Raw genomic sequence first — 19,906 nt, forward strand, 5'->3', positions numbered from 1 at the left:
CATGAGCAATTTCATTCTGTTTTCACCCACCCCACTCATTTGTTAAGCAGTTGAACTGATCCATTATATAATCCAAGGAGGTGCCAGTTCCTGAAGTAATAGTTCGGAGTTGGCCTGTCGCACTTGTTCCTAGGTTTGCTAGGACATTCTGTACCCGTTTTGAGATTTCGTTTTTGATAATTCATGGTGTTTATTACAAGAAAAATATATTACAATAAACAAGAGACCAAAAAAGTTTATTCCATACAACATTGAAATATCACAATATAAATGAACCTATTGTAAGTTGGTGAACTAAAGTTTAAGGCCCCTCCTCGAATCAATGAAACAATTGGAGTATCCTAGAGGTAATTCGAACGGGTGTCAGGTAAAAAACTAATTCAGAAAACTATACAAGTGTAATTCCCACACCCATTCCGACTGTTTTGACACTAAAATCATCTATTATTGGACATTGTGTGCTTTAAGATTTACTGGTGTAATCAAGCTTCCATACAGAGCATTAAATAACTATTAATATTCAAGTAGGTGTTTAAAAATACAAGTTATGCATGTCTAATACATATATTGACAAATGAAACCATTTTGGATTAGGTAAAATATCACCAATCTTCTTAGGTGCTATAGGGCCCACTGAGTGCAACATTTTAGCTAATTACCCGTTTCATTTAGGATACAGGTCCTGACCAGAGCTTCAGTGACAGCATAAGGGTCACAGTTGGCAGCTGGCCTTCTGTCCTCCAAGTATCCACAACCATTTTGTCCAGTCCCCCGGGGAATTCTAATACTAGCCCCACGGTTTGCTATTCCAGCCGAGAAGTCATGGATGGTTGATGTTTCGTGCAGTCCGGTTAGCCTTCTGGAATTATCTTGTCCTCGTTTTGGATCATACACGCTGATGTGGTATTGGTGCCTCTTACTCAGCTTTTCAATCGCTTCTTCAATATACCTAAATCAAACATTTTATACATGGAAATGTCAGCCCTCATCCAGGAGAATTTCAACCTAGGCTCTACTTCGAACAAAACAAAGTGCCCATTACACAAGGTCATTAAAAACACCGGGGGGGAGGGGGGGGGGGGGGGGCTATTCAGATTTATTCCACCAGTCAACAAGATTACGGCTGATCTGGGGCGGGTTTCTCCCCTACCCGGCCCGGCGTTGGGGAGTGGCGCCAACAACTCCGGGGTCAGGCCTCCCCACCTTTGGAGGCTAGCCCTGCGCCGGAGCGGTTGGCACCAGAAGACTGGCGCAAAACACCGGCACCCCCGGCAGCGGGGCTGGCCGAAAGGCTTTCGCCGGTCGGCGCAGACGTCACCACCGACGCATGCACGATGTGGGTTTCTCTTCCGCCTCCGCCATGGCGGAGGCCGTGGTGGCCGCGGAGGGAGAAAGAGTGCACCCAGGGCACTGGCCCGGAGTCTGAGGGAGGGGGCCCGATCGCGGGCCAGGCCACCGTGGGGGCACCCCCCGGGGTCCAATTGCCCCCCCCCCCAGGACACAGGGGCCCGCTCACGCCGCCGATCCCGCCTCCACCAGAGGTGGTTCAAACCTCGGCGGCAGGAGAGGCCACCCAGCGGCGGGACTTTGGCCCATCTGGGCCGGAGAATCACCGCAGGGGCCTCGCCGATCGGAGTGGCGAGATTCCCGCCCCGCCACTTCCCGGGTGGCGGAGAATCTCTTCCACGGCAGGGGCGGGAATTTTGGCGGCCCCAGACAATTCTCCGACCCTGCTGGGGGTCGGAGAATTTCGCCCCTGAAGTGGCCACACCTCCACATTCCTACCTGTCCCCTATAAGGAAGCAAAGGGGCTTTAGAAGGCTTTGGAAAGGCTAGGAGAGTGGGCAATTAAGTGGCAGATGAAATACAATGTGGAAAAAAGTGTGAGGGCATGCTCTTTGGAAGGAGGAATTCAGGCATAGACTATTTTCTGAATGGGGAAATGCTTAGGAAGGAACGGTTGAGGACTCTGGGTCTGTACTCATTGGAGTTTAGAAGGATGAGGGGGGAATCCTATTGAAACCTACAACATATTGCGAGGCCTGGATAGAATGGACGTGGAGAGGATGTTTCCACTTGTAGGAAAGACTAGAAGCAGAGGACACCATCTCAGACTAAAGGGACGATTCTTTAAAACGGAGATGAGGAGGAATTTTTTCGACCAGAGGATGGTGAATCTGTGGAACTCTTTGCCGCATAAGGCTGTGGGGGCCAAATCACAGAGTGTCTTTAAGACAGAGATAGATAGCGTTTTGATCAATAAGGAGATTAGGGTTTATGGGGAGAAGGCAGAAGAATGGGATGAGAAAAATATCAGCCACGATTGGATGGGCAGAGTGGCCTAATTCTGCCTCCACTGCTCTGTGAAAAAGAAATTCCAAACCCTCAATCCTCATCTCTCATCTTAAAATAGGAACCCCTTTTCTTCCAGTGCTGCCTACTTCTAGATTCCACACAAGAGGAAACATTCTCTGCAAGTCCCCTCAGAATCCTTTAAAAAAAAATATAACCTCATTTTTCCAAACTCCAATGAAAGCTCAACTTTTCTTCACAAGGAGGACCTCTTCAGGACAGCATGGTGGCGCAATGGTTAGCATTGCTGCCTCACGGCACCAAGGTCCCAGATTCTATCCCTGCTCTGGGTCACTGTCTGTGTGGAGTTTGCATATTCTCCCCGTGTTTGCGTGGGTTTCACCGCCACAACCCAAAGATGTGCAGGATAGGTGGATTGGCCACGCTAAATTGCCCCTTAATTGGAAAAAAATTAATTGGGTACTCTAAATTTAAAAATAAAAAAATAAAATAAGAGGACCTCTTCCAAGGAATCTGTCGAGAAAATCATCTGCTTCCAATACAATTATATCCTTCCTTAAACTATACACTGTACTCCAGTCTCACCAATGCCCTGTACAACTTTCCTGCTCTTATACTCCATTCACCTTGCAATAAAAGGGCAAAATTCCATTTGTTTCCTGAATCACTTGCTGTACCTGCACACTAAGTGATTTCTGCACCAGATCACTCCGATCTGTACTGCGGTCTCTGTGCTTTTCCTGCCAACATAACCCACATTATATTCCATCAACCATTTTTCCCGACTCATCCCTTTGCAGACAAGCATTTTATTGAGGTATTTTTGGTTTTACGACAAAATAAACACTATACATAACTCTATAGTGCACCTGCTTCCTCCCTTATAGATCTCACCTTTATTAACTGTAGCCACCTGGGGTGGCCACGTCCAGATTCCAAAATGGATGCCCGCAAAAAGTACAGGGAAAATTGGCCAGCTACAAGGAAAACAAGCAGGTGCAAGGTTTTCGGTGTATTAAGATTTGCAGAACCGAAACCAATAGCCATCTACATACCAATGAGCGATTCCCAGAAACATTGAATCAATCGGGACCAAACCAGACTCCCTGGCGCCCGTGGGAGCTAGGACAAAGGCAGGCCAACGGACACATAGGGCCCACCCAACGATCAGGGAACAACTCCAGTATTGGAGAAATCGATAAAAAACGATTGGGACATGGTCCAATTAATTGGGACCAAGTCCGGGGTACACCCAAAAGGGCGCGAAACCCCTGGGACCTATAAAGTTAAGTAGAGTCCCCAAGTTCAGTTCGCTCTCTTGGCAGCTCTCAAAGAACTCTTGACCGTGACTCTCAGCAAGGAGAGACCTGCCTAGCAGCTGCATCAACCAAGTAAGTCTCCAGTTAACGCACGCTACGAGATAGATGCTCCTAGCTACTATTCCATACCAGCTTGAAGCCAGCAGATTCAGAACCCGACAAAGGCCATTGTTCCTCTGACCTGGTGGGCCATTCGAAAGCTAAGTATAGGCCTTTAGTAGCAGTGATAGTTTAGTAAGTAGAGTTTATGCACGAGTAGTGATTGACTGTGTGTATAATAAATGTGTATTGATTTGAAACTTACTAACTGGTTTATTGAGTTATTGATTAGCACTTGGCTTTGAACCTCATGGTGGTATCAGAAAGATACCTGGCGACTCGAGAGCAAAGGTTATTAAAACAGGGCAATTAAGTAAAAGCATAACGAGCAACATTTATTGGCGAACTCTAGACGGGACTCGACTTAGAAGTGGCCCCCCTCCCACTCCGAGAGAACCTAAAATTTGAATTAGAATCCAATTGGGAACAGAAATAACCACAAGTGTTCAAGCAGTTGTGATCAATGCTCCAGAATTCGGAAGTGTGTTAATGCATGCGTACTAACAGGGATATATGATAGTTTTTCACAACAAATTCTGTCGGGAGTTTGTATTCCGGAAATTAGCGAAAGCTGTAACCGTGTTTGCAGCACTGCTTTGTTACCCCTTGTTCCAAATTTAAAGAGAACTCAGAGAGGAAAAATGGCAATGAAGGAAATGGAACGCCTTATGAACCTGCAGGAATTTGTGGTCGCAGCGACCAGTAGAGTAGGACAGTGTCCCATTTGGGAAGAGGAAATAAGGAAGTACCTCAAAGAGAAAGGATGGCCCCTTTGGAGCGAATTTTGTGCAAATGAGGAAACAGGTCCTGGGAGTATAGGACATACTTGGTGGGAGAACCTGACAGAGATCCACAAGAGGAGCTTGGGAAAGCTTGCAAGCCGATGGCAACCGTGTCCTGTCTGGCACAATTGCGAGGCACAGAGGAGGTCGTTAGGACGCTCCGTAAAGAGATAGATGAGAGATACGATGAGTAAAGTCGATGTAAGCGACATAGAGAAGGAGAACAGAGTTAAAAGGGAGGTTGGCAGCAAAAGACAGAGGTGGATGATGCCAAGAAGGCACACCAGTCTTGTCTGGCACACTTAAGCAGCTTCCAGACCCAGTACGACAAGGCCTACCAGGACACACAACGTGCAGTCCTGGTAAGACAAGAAACGGAACAGCAGGTAGAGGCATTGCAGAAGCAGTGCAGTGATTTAAAGGCAGCCCTAGGAGCGCTCCATGCTTCCACCACGGAACAAAGACAGAGCTTGGTAGGCCATGCAAAGTGCCAGAAGCAGATTGCAGAACTGCAATCTCTGCTTTCAGTCCAGAATGGCTTTCAAAGCACATTTGGATCCCAATTAAATGAGGAAAACGGCCCCGACTGGCAAGAGTTAAATGAGACAGCGCATAGGTACGTACATGGAGCATGTGCACAAGAGAAGCCCCAGAAAAGAAGAGCACCCCAACCCCCTACAGAACAGATAGAACACACCCCCATGAATCCAGTAACCACCAACCGCAGACGGAGACACAGATTTCATGTATACGACCCCCTTAACCGTGACCCAATTACGGGACGCGTGCGAGAAAATCACACCCTTCCTCCCCACTTCAGACCCCCACCAATTCTTTGCAAAGGTTAAGCAGCAGGCAACCATGTACGGCCTGGACAAGAGAGAGCAGGGTAAAGCTCACAGCTTTGAGTCTAGACCCTTCCGCAGTAGCAGCCCTTCCCGACCCACAGAATGTACGAGGAGGCACCCTAGCAGAAATGCACACAGCGATCCTTGATGCGATCGGCTATAACCGAGGCGACCCAGTAGAAGGCCTGAATAGATGCAGGCAGAAGAAAACAGAACACCCCACAGCATTTGCTGGACGCTTGTGGATTCATTTCACGGCAGTTTTCGGAGACTTAGCCCGCGCCCATTTGTCCTCCGTTAACATGGCCAAATGGACTTGAATCCCGATCTCTCACACAACAGAGGCAGGACAGAGAGCTTGTGCGAATTATGACCCCTCAGATGAGGCCCACAACGAAAAATGGGTTTTAAAAAGGTTGTCCCGCGCTTGGGAGCAATCCGTACAGAATAAACCCGCATTCAGGAAACCCGATGAAGAGCAGGCAGTAAAAACGCACCAGAACCCCGCATGGGTAAATGAAGGTAGAAACAGCCCACCCCAGAAATCACAGGAGTGTTACAACTGTGGTCAATTAGGACACTTTGAACGAGAATGAAATGCCCCACAAAAGCCACAGAGAGCCCAACAGACAGGCACCCTAAATAGGAATAGGACAAAGCCTATTCACAGTGCAAGCGCCCGTTCAGACCAGGCAGGCATGAACGGCACAGACCAACGGTGTTCGGGCTCCCCAACTTGGGTCTGTGACACCCTTTGGGATAAGTCCAGCCGACCGGTCGTTGCAGCAAAAGTACGGGGTCAGCCCGTTGAATTTCTTTGGGACACTAGGAGGGTCCCGCACCACACTTAATTCCTCCACCATGTTTCAGAAAGACACGTGGCCCACTATAGACACCATCACACTCAGCGGCTTTACAGGCCACTCACAGCAGGAACACATCACAGCCCCTGTATCCATTCTGATTGGCAATATAACAACCAAACACCCCATAGTTTTAGTTGATCTATCCCAAACAGCAGAACACATTTTGGGAATTGATTTCATGAGCTCCCAGAACCTCTCATTTGATCCAGTAAACAAATGTGTCAGGAGAATGGCAAAAACAGCAAGAGCCCCCGCCACACTCACAGTAGGAGACTATGCTAATAGGATCAGCGCAGACGGCGAATACTGTTTTGACCCGAGCACACTTAGCACAGACAAGCAGGTTCGGGCAGTTGTGCAGGTAAACAGAGCAGCATTTGCACATCATAAGCAAGACTGTGGCAGAATGGCTGGCTCGGTTCAGATTACAGGACCTGACCCCAGACGCAGTACGGATTTCCCAGGAAGCAGAGGGAGAAATCTCAAAAGTTATAGACAGCTTATTAGAACAGGGCGTACTAAGATCAGTAGCCTCCACTAATGATGCGCCGATTTGGCCAGTAAGAAAACCTGATGGATCACGTCGACTGACCATTGATTATCAGGAACTCAACAAAGTCACTCCAGCAGCAGCTCCCACTGTAGCCACAAGTCCCGAGACCATGCTTAAGCAGGGACTCCATTCACGATATTTTACGGTTTTGGAGATCAGCAACGGATTCTGGTCCATTCCATTGGCTAAAGCGTACCAGTATAAATTTGCTTTCGCCTTTAAAGGTCAGCAATACACGTGGACATGCCTTCCACAAATCCCCCTCCATTTTCCACACACAGCTGGCAAATGGCTTATCTAAATTTTCCCACCCCGAATGTCTGGTCCAGTACGTAAACGACCGGTTACTGCAGACAGACACAGAGTCAGAACACAAGATCGATTCTAGCAGAACTCCTGAAAGAAATTGGATGCAAGGTTAACCCCAAAAAAGGCCCAAATTTTGGAAGACAAGGTAATATATTTGGGAACAATTATCATGCATGGTAAACGCGGGATCGAGCATAAAAGGATTGACTCGATTGTCAAATTGCCCCTTCCCCAAAATGTCTCAGCCCTCCGGTCATTTTTAGGACTGGTTGGCTACTGCTGAAACCATGTCGACGGTTTCGCCATTAAAGCAACGCCCCTATCCGACCTTCTGAAGAAAAAAGCACCGTGGGAATGGCTTCCGCAGCATACAGATGCCATGGACGCTTTAAAACACGCACTCATTGCAGCCCCCGCACTACAGGTTCCAGACCCACTCTCCCCCTACGCAATAGAGGTAGCGAGTACCGACCAAACCCTTTCGGCCGTGCTCCTCCAGGAACAGCACGAACAGTTAAGACTTATGCCTCAAGGAGTTTTAGATCCTGTCGAACAAGGATTTTCTGCCTGTGAAAGGCACCTGCTCGCAGTTTTTTGGGCGGTTCAGTATTTTTCATATATAACAGGACTCAACCCCCTCACCATCCTCACACAACACACCCCAACACAGCTATTGTTAGACGGCCGACTTAAAGATGGCACAGTCAGCCAAATCCGAGCAGCCCGTTGGACCCTTCTTTTACAGGGACGGGACATCACAGTTAAACCCACACTTTCCTTGCAGACAATTTACAGTACCCAGGCACCCCTCATGAATGTGAGATTATCTCACCACACCACAACACAGGCCCTTCATCGCAAAAACACCTCCCAAGAACATAGGTAGTTCACCCCAGAGACCCCAGCCCACAGACACGTGCGCACCCCTGAGAATATATGTGGATGGCTCTTCCACAGTACTGGACAGTAAACGCATAACAGGATGCGGAATTTATGTAGAGGACGTGCAGGGACGCGCCCTAGAGGAAATTTCACTTCCGTTACCAGGACACTTGGGCTCGCAGGCAGCAGAACTGGCAGCAATTGCTTATATAGTAGATCACCCCGATTCGTTCCCCAGCCCAGCAGACATATACTCAGACAGCCTGTATGTCTGCAACAGCTTGACAGAATTCCTACCCCTGTGGGAAGCAAGAGGATTTGTTTCCACAGACGAGAAACCCTTACCATCAGCCCCATTACTCCACCATATTTTAAAGCAGGCAAAGGACAGGATATATGGCATATTCAAAGTTCGCAGTCACCACCATTCTTCCCCACCTGGAAATGTGAAAGCTGACGCACTAGCTAAAGCAGGCTCCAGGCATGGTTATTTTTGGAACCCCCCCAAAAGCGAGCCAGTACGCGCAGTGCAGGTCTCAGGCAAATATCCAAGATTTAATGCAGGCCCAGCGACAAGACGAAAAGCTCAGGGAAATTTTAAAGGGAAACTTCCCAGCCCCTTACGACAAATTTAGGAACTCTATAACCACACATGACGGTGTCATGCTGATAGTCTTTATGTAGTTACTGAGCAGGACAGGAATCAACTCATTTGTTTGTTCCAATGACAGTCATGGACATCAGAGAATTGAGCCCACGGTAGCCCACCTCAGGCAGCTCTGTTGGTGGCCAAATTTAAAAGCAGACATCACCCACTACGTTGATAATTGCTTGATCTGTGCCCAGAACAATCCGGGCAGATATGCAAAAAAAGGCTCAACTTAGCCACACCCACCCCGTTAATGGCCCATGGACTAACCTCCAGATTGACTTTATAGAACCCTTACCCCTTTGCAGAAATGGTTACAAATGTGTTGAGTGGTCATCGACACATTTGCAAAATGGGTAGAGGCATTCCCATCAAGAATTAATACGGTGAAGACCACAGCCAAAATTCTGACCACATCTTTACGAGATGGGGACTCCCCCGCAGCATTGAATCTGACCAAGGCTCCCATTTCACAGGACGCGTTACGAAAAACATCCTGACAATATTTGGCATTACTCAAAATTCACATAGCATACCACCCTCAGCCAAGCGGTATTGTCAAGAGAATGAATCGGACCCCAAAAGCCACCCTCAGAAAGATGGTTCAACAGAACAACAGCTCATGGGACTCAGTCCTCCCATTTGCTGTCATGTTTTTACGGAACACGGTTTCCACATCCACAGAATACACCCCCCCCCACACTCTCATGACCAGACACCCCATGAAAGGCACAGAATATTTATTGGGACTAGACTTGACCAGCCCCAAAGTGACAGCCCTCACCCACAAGAACGCTGTGCGACAGCTAATCGATAACGTTAAAACGGCTCAGCTAGCAGCCGCAGTCAAATTGGGCACAAGAAAGAAACAGAGCAAGGCTTGTTTCGACAAGACAGTGCATGCGACTGAGTTTGCAGCAGGACAGCAGGTCATGCTATCCCTTTACAACCCCAGTACATTCCTGTCACCCAAGTACTCAGGTCCGTACTCCATTTCAGACAAAGTAAGCCCCTCTGTGTATAAGATAAAGTACCCCAACGGCAAGACTGCGTGGTTTCATATTAACCAGCTCAAGGCATATGGCTCGCAGTCCAACCACGCACGCCACGTTCTGCTCACCGCAGCAGAGGACCTCGCCCCGCCCCACCCACAGAAGACACATTCCTACCATCCCCAGCCAGTCCAGCCCATCCACAGACTCTACCTCAACTCCGCCTCTCCACGCCCACTGACTTCAGCTACAGCGACAGCAACTGCGGAGACACCGACGACAGCCACAGCACACCACGATACTATCCCCCCTGCAACAGGCCCCACTCCCAGCAACTCTGAACACGATTAGAGTGATCCCTTAGTGATCACATACCTTAAAGGCCCCACACCCAGAACCACCGCCCTACGATGACGACCCTGACTCCATTACCTCCGAACTTGACACACTTATATGGCACCGCGACAATTCGTTCAGACTCATCCGGAACGTTGAGATGAACCCCAAGTCACGACGCAGCTTTGACGAACCTTATCCGTACAAGAGTATGGCAGCTGGGAGAAGAAGATGACATGAAGTCTGACTCTCACCACGCGAATCCCTTTGCGACCCTCTTCGCAACAGATAACGGAGATGTCCAGATGATGTTAATAAGGAACCGCTAGAGAGAAACGGTGTCCTTTCTGATGGAACCTGCACGATATTCGTTGCATGTTTGTTTGTGTTTGTCAAATGTTCTTTGTTTGAATTTAAACAGCCTTCCACAACCCCACGCCAATTTGTCCGCAGAAACCTATGAGAACTTGCCAGTAAGCTTATCAGCCGAAATCACTGAGAACTTGCCAGAACACAGTTCGTAACTGCTCTTCCGATTCGACGGTAGAGGCATTACTGCAACCCCCACGATGACTAAATTCTTGCCCGTTCTTGCCGGTTACTCAGGCAGTGGAGAAACGGCACTAACCCCCGCCCTGTCTGAGGACCCCCCCCCCCCCTCTGGTCAGTTAAGCTCGGGTAGAGCACAGCCCGCCCTACCCGGGATCCCATCCAAGTGTTACCCGTCGCGGCCCATATGCACCTCATTTTGGCTCCTTTGTTTCAAAAGTTTTTGTTTTGTTTTATAGTAACCCTTCGGTTGCTTCTCCTCACGCTATTTACATCCTCAAACATTGGGATGGTAAATCGCACAGCCTGCGAGACGGCTCGCACTGCTTCAGTATTTTTAAGTGTGTCTTGTCCTGAAATTCGGTTTAAAAAAAAATGAGGGAGTCACAGATGGTGACCAATTATAAAGGGAAATTGACACTAAAGGACTGACAGACTAACACACGAAATCTTAAGCAAGATAATAACAGATGTCATGCTTGTATCCACAGAATTCCAGAAGCTCCTGGACAAGAGGAGAAGACCTCTTGACTTCATCCTCCATCTTTGGACAGTATGCATTTGGTTGCACGTGAATGCAAACCCCCTCATCCCCACTCCACAGGCCGTCAATGATTCACTCCCCCATAGTACACAGGGCCCAGTAACTACCAACAGTACCCCGACATGGTGTGATACGTTTATCACATGGTATTCCCTTTTGTATGTTGTTGAAGCACTTCTAGCACTGGCGATACTCTGCAGCATTGTGCAGACTATTCGCATGAAGAAATGGCGAAGGAGAGCCTACCGCTCTCGCACCCCGGTATACAGAATAAGATCCCCTATTTTCAGTTTCCACCAAGCCCCCGAACCCCTTGACATGGAATAAAGAACATTTGTTTTGTTTGTGCGTCTTAATTTGTAAATAAAGAAATGTGTTCATTTATGACTAAAGGATTGTAAAACTCTGGGTTTGACTGCCAAACCAGAGGAAAATTTGAATGCTGCTATTTGTACAGTTAGGAAGTTAGTATGTTTGAATGATTTAAGTGAGTGGTTTATTGAGGATAGTTAGAGGTTCCAGTTTTTGTTTGGTAATGCATGTCCTTAATGACATAGAGTTTTGATGAAGTGTATGTAAAATTGTTAAAAATTTATTGCATAGTTTTTAAAATAAATTTAGAGTACCCAATTCATTTTTTCCAAATTAAGGGACAATTTAGCGTGGCCAATCCACCTAGCCTGCACATCTTTGGGTTGTGGGGGCGAAACCCACGCAAACACGGGGAGAATGTGCATAGTTAGTGTAAGAGTAGAGCCCAAGTATGAATGCCCGCTGGGTCAGGGAATGAAGACATCGCAGTAATGTGATCCTTCACGCTTCACGTTGAAGACCACAAGGAGGGAGTGTAGCCACCTGGGGTGGCCACGTCCCGATTCCAAAATGGATGCCCACAAAGAGTACAGGGAAAATTGGCCAGCTACAAGGAAAACAAGCAGGTGCAAGGTTTCCTGTGTATTAAGATTTGCAGAACCCAGACAGAACCGAAACCAATAGCCATCTACATTCTAATGAGCGATCCCCAGAAACATCGAATCAATCGGGACCAAACCAGACTCCCTGGCGCCACTGGGAGCTAGGACAAAAGCAGGCCAATGGACACAGGGTCCGCCCAACGATCAGAGAACTGCAGTATTGGAGAAATCGATAAAAACGATAGGGAAATGGTCCAATTAATTGGGACCAAGTCCGGTGTACGCCCAAAAGGACGCGAAACCTCTTGGACCTATAGAGTCCCCAAGTTCAGTTTGCTCTCTTGGCAGCTCTCAAAAGAACTCTTGACCATGACTCTCAGCGAGGAGAGACCTGCCTAGCAGCTGCATCAACCAAGTAAGTCTCCAGTCAACGCACACTACGAGATAGATGCTCCTAGCTACTATTCCATACCAGCTTGAAGCTAGCAGATTCAGAACCGGACAAAGGCCATTGTTCCTCTGACCTGCTGGGCCATTCGAAAGCTAAGTATAGGCCTTTAGTAGCAGTGATAGTTTAGTAAGTAGAGTTTATGCATGAGTAGTGATTGACTGTGTATAATAAATGTGTATTGATTTGAAACTTACTAACTGGTTTATTGAGTTATTGATTAGCACTTGGCTTTGAACCTCGTGGTGGTATCAGAAAGATACCTGGCGACTCGAGAGCAAAGGTTATTAAAACAGAGCAATTAAGTAAAAGCATAACGAGCAACATAACCCCCTACTCTAAACTAAACTAACCCCCCCCCCCCTTCTGCTAACGATTAGTTTTCTGCAAAGAAGTCGATGAACGGTTGCCACCTCTGGGCGAACCTCAACAGTGACCCTCCCAAGGCGAACTTGATTTTCTCCAAACAGAGAAAGCTCGCCATGTCAGATATCAGGTCTCCGACTTCGGGGGCTAGGAGTTCCTCCAAGCCAATAGTATCCGTCTCCAGGCTACCAGGTTTCATTGCCCCCAGACTCTCAGGGCTGGTGGAGTACCGTGCTGGCGGGAATGGCAGAGGCAATGTTATCAACGCCCCCAAGCTGGTTCCCTTACATGAAGCTGCCTCCATACACTCCCATGCCGACCCTCCCCCCACCACCCACTTCCTGATCATGGTTCGCCGCCGAGTAATAGTTACTGAAGTTTGGCAGCGCCAGCCCGCCCTCTCCCCGGCTCCGCTCCATATCCCCTTCTTTACTCGCAGGGTCTTGCCCGCCCGTAATAACTTGTTAACCTGTTTAAAAAAGGTCCGCGGAATAAAGATGGGGAGACACTGGAACACAAACAGGAATCTCAGAAGGACCATCATCTTCACTGTCTGGACCCTCCCAGCTAGTGACAACAGGAGTGCGTCCAGCCTCCGAAAATTGTCCTTCATTTGGTCCACCAGATGGGCCAGATTATTGTGTAGCTATTCCCCATTCCCACACTACCTGGATGCCTAGATCCCTAAAACTTCCCCCTACCATTCTAAACGATAGTTCCCCCAGTCGCCTATCCCTTTGCAGACTTAGTATCCTCCTCAAACTTTATCAGCAGCAATTTGGTTACAATATAGTCCCTTTACAAAAGTCATTAAATAGATCATAAATAGCAGAGGTCTGAGCACTAGCTCCTATGGCCCTCCATTAGTTTGTTTGCCAATTGAAACAGCATCCTGTTAGTTAATCCTCCACTTGTACCAATATATCACCCCAATGTGCTTGCCTTTCTCAGGAACCTTTTACACATGTTGGTTCCCCTTCATCCAACCTGCTGGTTACATCTCATTTATCAAACACAATTTCCCTTTCACAAAACCATGTTTTCTCTGCCCAATTAGATTACAATTGTCTAGATATCCACAACTACTCAATGATGGATTCCAACATTTTCCTAAAAACAGATCTTAGATTAACTGGCCTACGGTTTCCTCAGTGGTTATTTCCAATTCTCACTGCAATCTTCCAAAAATCTAGAGAACGTTGAAGATCACAAACAGGGCATCCACCATCTCTTCAGCCACTTCCTTTCACACCACCCTACTGAAGTCTCAAGCCCCATTCATTTTCTTTGTACTTTTTCCTCCTCAAGTGATGCTTTAGGTCTCTTGTATTGTGAAGAGAGATATAAAATACTTCAAAGTCTGTCATTCCTCATTATTAATTGTGCAGACATGTGACATGGTAACTGTCACTACTTATTTCCTTTTTTGATATTAGTCATTTCTTGAAAGGGCAGGTTTTGCTCGTTTCTAAAGTTCTTCCAATCTGCTGGCCTACCACTAATCGTTGGAGCATTATACATTTTTCTTTTGCAATTAGATACCATCCTTAATTCCATGGATGGATTATGCATCTTGGCATCTTATCTGCTTAAATGTCTTCCATAGCTTCTCTCAGCTACTTTCGCATTTCACTTTAGCCAACTGATTTGCCTTGACACTAGTTACAGACCCACATTTCTCATTTTTAACTCTTACCGCGTCAGGACTTCTCTTACCTAGAGGACCCATTATTAATTAATCCAGTCTCATCATACACCACCAGATCCAAAATAGCCTTTTCCTTGGTTTATTGATTTTTGCATTGAAAATGACACTGATCCTGAACCAATGCAACGGACAATATTTGTTAAAAATCACTTGATAGAAAGCTCTTACAAAATTCCAAAGTAGATAGTCATCAACCAATAATAAAAGCATGCAAGATTAGTTTAAAAAGTAATCAATATTAATGGACACTATATAAAAACATTCAATAAAATCAGAGCAGGTGCTAGAAGGGAAAATATTCTGATCTTATGATCTTGAGGGACTCAGAATCCTACAGTACAGAAGGAGGCTTATCAGCCCATCTAGTCTGCACCAACACTAAGTAGCCCACCTAGACCCTATCCCCATAACCCAACAGGGAGAAAACCCACGCAAAACACAGGAAGTGCAAACTCCAGCCAGTTGCCCAAGGTCAGAATTGACCACAGGTCTCTGGTGCTGTGAGGCTGCAGTGCAGTGCCACCCCAGATAGGCAAATCAAAAGCTCAGTCAATGAGATTTGGTGGGGGGGGGGGGTAAAATATTTAGGGAGGGAATTTTGTAGCACAGGGTTGGGTGGGGCAAAGACTGGAAGGTAAGTACCAATTAGAGGAACAGTAAAATTCAAAAACGGTTGTAGAGGGGAACCACTGTTATTGGGAGGGACAATGCAAAAAAAAAAAAATTTAAACATAACAATTGGAAATGAATGGCATTTTAGGGAACTAGAAACCAATAATAGTTCAGGGAGGACAGTTTAATAGCAAGTGGAACTGCAGGACACGATAAGAACTGAAGTTTATAAATGTGGAGGACGTGAGATGGGCCACATTAGCATTGGAATAGTAAAGAATAGGAGATAACTATGCAAGCACAAACAAATTCATATCCGATTGATGATCTAACACCATATACCAACCATTGCCAGACCCCTCAGTACATCTGGTTATGGACACATCCAGTTAACAAATCTGCTAATCTCAATTAAAATTAATTAACTGAGAATTAACTTAATTGTACAATAGAATTCTAATCATCTACCACAAACACACACCTGAAAGACTTGGATCCAACCATTAGGCATTGTCCCTTTGTCTGTTTCCTTGTGGATGGTTATGTTAGGAACATAGTAAAATAGGTGCAAGAGTCAGCCATTCGGCCCTTCCAAGCATTCACCACCATTCAATATGATCACGTTGATCATACAAATTCAGTATCCCACTCCTGCTTTCTCTCCATACCCCTTGAATCGCAAGGGCCACATCCAGCTCCCTCTTGATAATATCCAACCAACTGGCCCCGACAGCTTTCTGTGGTAGTGAATTCCACAAGTTCATAACTCCGAGTTCTTCCTCAACTCAGTCCTGAAGGGCTTACCTCTTATTCTTAGGCTGTAACCCCCTAGTTCTGGACGTCCTCAACATCGGGAACATTTTTCCCGCATCTAGCCTGTCCAGACTCATCAGGATTTTATATGTTTCTAGGGGATACCCGCTCATTCTTCTAAACTCCAATGAGTACAGGCCCAGTCAGTCAATCTAGTCTTCCATTTGTCAGTCCTGACATCCCAGGAATTAGTCTGGTGAACCTTTGCTGGGCAACCTTTAATAGCAAGAATGTCCTTCCTCAAACTAGGAAACCAAAACTGCACACAAGCTGTGGCCTCACCAAGGCCCTGTATAACTACAGCAAGACAACCCTACGCCTTTACTTCAAATCCTCTCACTATGAACGCCAGCATTCCATTAGTTTTCCTCACTGCCTGCTGTACCTGCATGCCAACCTTCAGCAACTGTTCCATCATGACTCTCGGGTCTCGTTGCACATCCCCTTTCCTGAACTGCCACCATCAAGATAATAATCTGCCTTCCTGTTTTTGCCACCCAAGTGGATAACCTCACATTTACCTACATAATATTGCATTTGCCGATTATTTGCCTACAAGTTACCCTGCAGCCTCTCTGCTTCCTGCCACCCAGCTTAGTGTCATCTGCAAATCTGGAGATATTGCATGCAATTCCTTTGTTCAACTCATTAATGTATATTGTGAACAGCTGGGGGTTCCAGCATGGATCCTGTGGTGCCCCACTAGTCACTGCCTGCCACTCTGAAAAAGGACCCGTTTATTCCCACTCTGTTTCCTGTCTGCCAACCAGTTCTCTATCCAAATCACAAGTTCTATATCCAAGGGGCAACATTCCTACTGGGACAGTTTTAGGATGTTCAATTCAGAAAATAAACATTTATAAATCAGTGGTGGATGTAGCTCATGTGATTTAGACCATAGACTTCACGGTGCAGAGGGTATAGTTCTTGGGAAGGATACAAAATATCCCAATAGTACCTTCAAAGTGGTAACTAGGGTAAAGATCCATAGAATTTGTTTTGGGCTACTTAATACAAGGATAATATCTGCCAACTGATGCCAATTAATGCTGCAATTATCCATCCAAAACTAATGAATTTGGAACCAAAAGTTCCTGACATTTCAAATGTATCACCTTCATTACCAAGTAGATCTATCATAGATACTTACTGAAAATGTTTAAATTGACTTGATTTTAGTCATTGATAAATCAGTTTAAACTGACCTACTTACTCTCAAGCAACACGTTTCTTGATATCACTGAACCCATAGATATATAATTACAGATGATTAAAATCTTACTTGATCCCGCCTTCCTTCCGCATGGCTTCTGTGCTGAAGTTAGCATGGCATCCAGCTCCATTCCAATTTCCAGTTATTGGCTTTGGGTCAAATGTAGCGACAACTCCAAAGTCTTCACAAATGCGATGAAGGATATATCTGCCAATCCACAAGTGATCTCCCAGTTCTATCCCTTCACATGTTCCCACTTGAAATTCCCACTGGAAGAGATAAATAAGCTCATAGTTAAATTCAATTTCCTTTGAACTACCAGACAAGCATGCAACCTCTGCCCAAATTTATACCTGCGATGGCATGACTTCAGCATTGGTTCCCGATATCGTCACTCCAGCATAGAAGCATGCTTTATAGTGAGCTTCCACTATATCTCTACCAAAGGTTTTATCTGCTCCAACTCCACAATAGTAGGGTCCTGTTATAAATTAATCGGAATGCAGCAACTGTGTGGGTTATTTCACAACATCTCATTTACAATGTTCATCTTACATCTCTATTTTTAAGTTAGAAGTAACTTTACAAGCTAGCAATACTTAGCTATTTACTGTAACTTAGAACCAGACTATTTAACCCTATTGTGTATAATAAATTTATCAAGTGACACCTCTTGTCCCCAGGTTACTATATTCACATTCTTGACAAATTCACTGGTTAAACTGTTCTGTGCCAATACATGTATTAATTCCCTCATTCCAACTGAAATGGGTTTCCTCAACACCCATAAAATGATAACTTCATGTGGGCCAAGGTCCATGACTGATGTCATTCCAATACATTTGGCTAGAAGCCACAAAATCTGCCCTTTTATTAATTCTTGGAAATAAAACAGGGAGAAGTTAAAAACATAAAGTTCCCAGAAAATAAGAGGCATGCCTCAACTATTGCCCCCCACTCCCCCCCACAATAGCATAGATGTTATTGATGTTTTAGAGCCAATCAACAGAATAGAACAGAAATTACCAGAGGGATAAATTAAAAGGGGCCACTCCTAAAAAGGAGCATTGCCCAAAAAAGAAATAGGAACAGAAACTTATTAAATCAAAATGTGAAAACTGGGGTAAAATTAGCTTTAAAAAAATGCAGCTGCCAAGGACATCCCATAATGTCTCTACTCACCTTGTGGCCCTGGAAACCCATTTTCAGGCCAGCCATAAGGATGTCCATTGATTCCTAACAGAGTGTATTCTTGTTCCAACCCAAACCAGGGGTGAGAGGAGCTCGCCTTGTCCATCACCTCTTTACACGTTTGTCTCAAGTTAGTTTCTACAACACAATTTGGAGCAGTTAGGTTTCCAAACCAAAAAATACATGGATAACATTTGAGGAATGGAATAGAATTGGGGGGGGGGGGGGAGAAAGAAAGAGAGAAAAATAAAAGAGGCTAGGAAATTATACTATTTAAACAGGAAGGGGAATAGTCGCTTGGTAACCTTTCCAGGATATCTCCTCCTCCCACCTCCCCCCAAAAAAGTCAAAACATCAACCAACATTAATTCAAGCCAATTCAACTAGGCAGCAGTTCCACAGAACTCACCTGCCGGCTTCCTATTGTATTTGAGAACTTGGCAGAGCACAAGCTTGTTGGGATCCAGGGTGAAAGGATCCCGGAACATGCGGACCGGAATCAGATACATGTCGCTGTTGGAGCCTTCCGATTGAAAGGTACTCGAGCCATCAAAATCCCACTCCGGGATATCTGTTGGAAGTGGGGGAAGAAAGCAAAGCTTTCAATCAGGCAAGTTTAAAAATCTTCTGAATGAAGTCACAGACAGCATTACTGTGTGTGTGTGTGTGTGTGTGTTGGGGTAAACTTTTATAAATACGTGACCTTGAACAGTCTTGGGCTCAAAATCCAGAGTTTTGGTTTTACTGCGAAGACATTCTCCTGTACCATCGATCCACACGTAGGTAGCCTGCACCTTGTCACCCTGGGGCAGTTTAAGGTACTGTTCCCGGACGGCTTTATTCAGCTTGGAACTTACAGCCACTGACATCCTGACAGCTTTCCAAAAAAATAAAATAAAAGTGCAAAACGTCAGATCATTGAAAAGAGAAACGCCAAGTTCTTCTCGACACTACACGGGGATGTTTCTGTACTCACCACTCGCTCAACTCCAGGAGGAACTATTTAAGAAGGCAAAATTGGCCACAGCACCTACCGTTCAGGATACCGTCTCCGACAGACTGATACAGAAAGGGGGCAGGGAGCGACCAATTGATAAATTGTCAATATCCGTCCCGCCCAGAGTGACGACTCATAGGCTGACACGTGTAGAGGTGGGGTTTTAATCGCATCACTGAGGAATTGAATGACTTCCCAATGGAAGTTAAGCACGACGTGTACAGGGCGTGGTTGACAGCACATTGACTCAACCAATGCGCCCCAACCTAGGCTAGTGAGAGGGCAGCACGAGTGGCCCTCCTTCATTTTCATGAAAATCGGGCTTGTTCACGACCACCACCCCCTCCCTCATGAATAAGACCACATTTAGTACACCACAAAATTCATAATGAGTTATAGAAAATGTTTCATCATTCATAAATATACAGGGTGGCACAGTGGTTACCACTGCTGTCTCACAGCTCCAGGGACCCGGGTTCAATTCCAGCCTTGGGTGATTGTGCGGAGTTTGCACTTTCTCCCCACTGTACCTTGCCTCCATTTAGAAAGTACTCTGCTCTATCCTTTTTTTTTGGTCCTATTGGATAACCTCACACTTAAGGT

At 46.0% G+C, this 19,906-nt stretch overlaps 1 protein-coding gene across 2 annotated transcripts; it reads right to left on the minus strand.

The window, feature by feature from the left end:
* Positions 1-217: 217 nt before the first annotated feature.
* LOC119955743 (glutamine synthetase-like) lies at positions 218-19,447 on the minus strand. 2 transcript variants are annotated; one of them, XM_038782256.1, is made up of 7 exons: positions 19,283-19,447; positions 19,010-19,183; positions 18,716-18,877; positions 18,298-18,444; positions 17,469-17,596; positions 17,185-17,384; positions 218-949 (listed from the first exon to the last, which is right to left on the minus strand). In XM_038782256.1, the coding sequence occupies exons 2-7, from the start codon at positions 19,173-19,175 to the stop codon at positions 652-654; spliced, it is 1,101 nt and encodes a 366-aa protein (XP_038638184.1). In that variant the 5' UTR covers positions 19,176-19,183; positions 19,283-19,447; the 3' UTR covers positions 218-651. The 2 variants fall into 2 exon arrangements, with proteins under 2 accessions (XP_038638184.1, XP_038638185.1); XM_038782257.1 differs by having other exon boundaries at positions 19,341-19,437.
* Between the last annotated feature and the right edge of the window lie 459 nt (positions 19,448-19,906).

Source organism: Scyliorhinus canicula, chromosome 21 (genome assembly GCF_902713615.1).
Source record: "Scyliorhinus canicula chromosome 21, sScyCan1.1, whole genome shotgun sequence".
NCBI classification, from domain to species: domain Eukaryota; kingdom Metazoa; phylum Chordata; class Chondrichthyes; order Carcharhiniformes; family Scyliorhinidae; genus Scyliorhinus; species Scyliorhinus canicula.

Coding starts and splice junctions, on each gene's coding strand:
- LOC119955743 (XM_038782256.1), bottom strand. CDS start 19,175: ATGTCAGTGGCTGTAAGTTCCAAGCTGAATAAAGCCGTCCGGGAACAG. Junction 18,445..18,715: donor ATACAATAGGAAGCCGGCAG/GTGAGTTCTGTG, acceptor ATTGTGTTGTAG/AAACTAACTTGAGACAAACG. Junction 17,597..18,297: donor TGGGTTTCCAGGGCCACAAG/GTGAGTAGAGAC, acceptor AATTTATAACAG/GACCCTACTATTGTGGAGTT.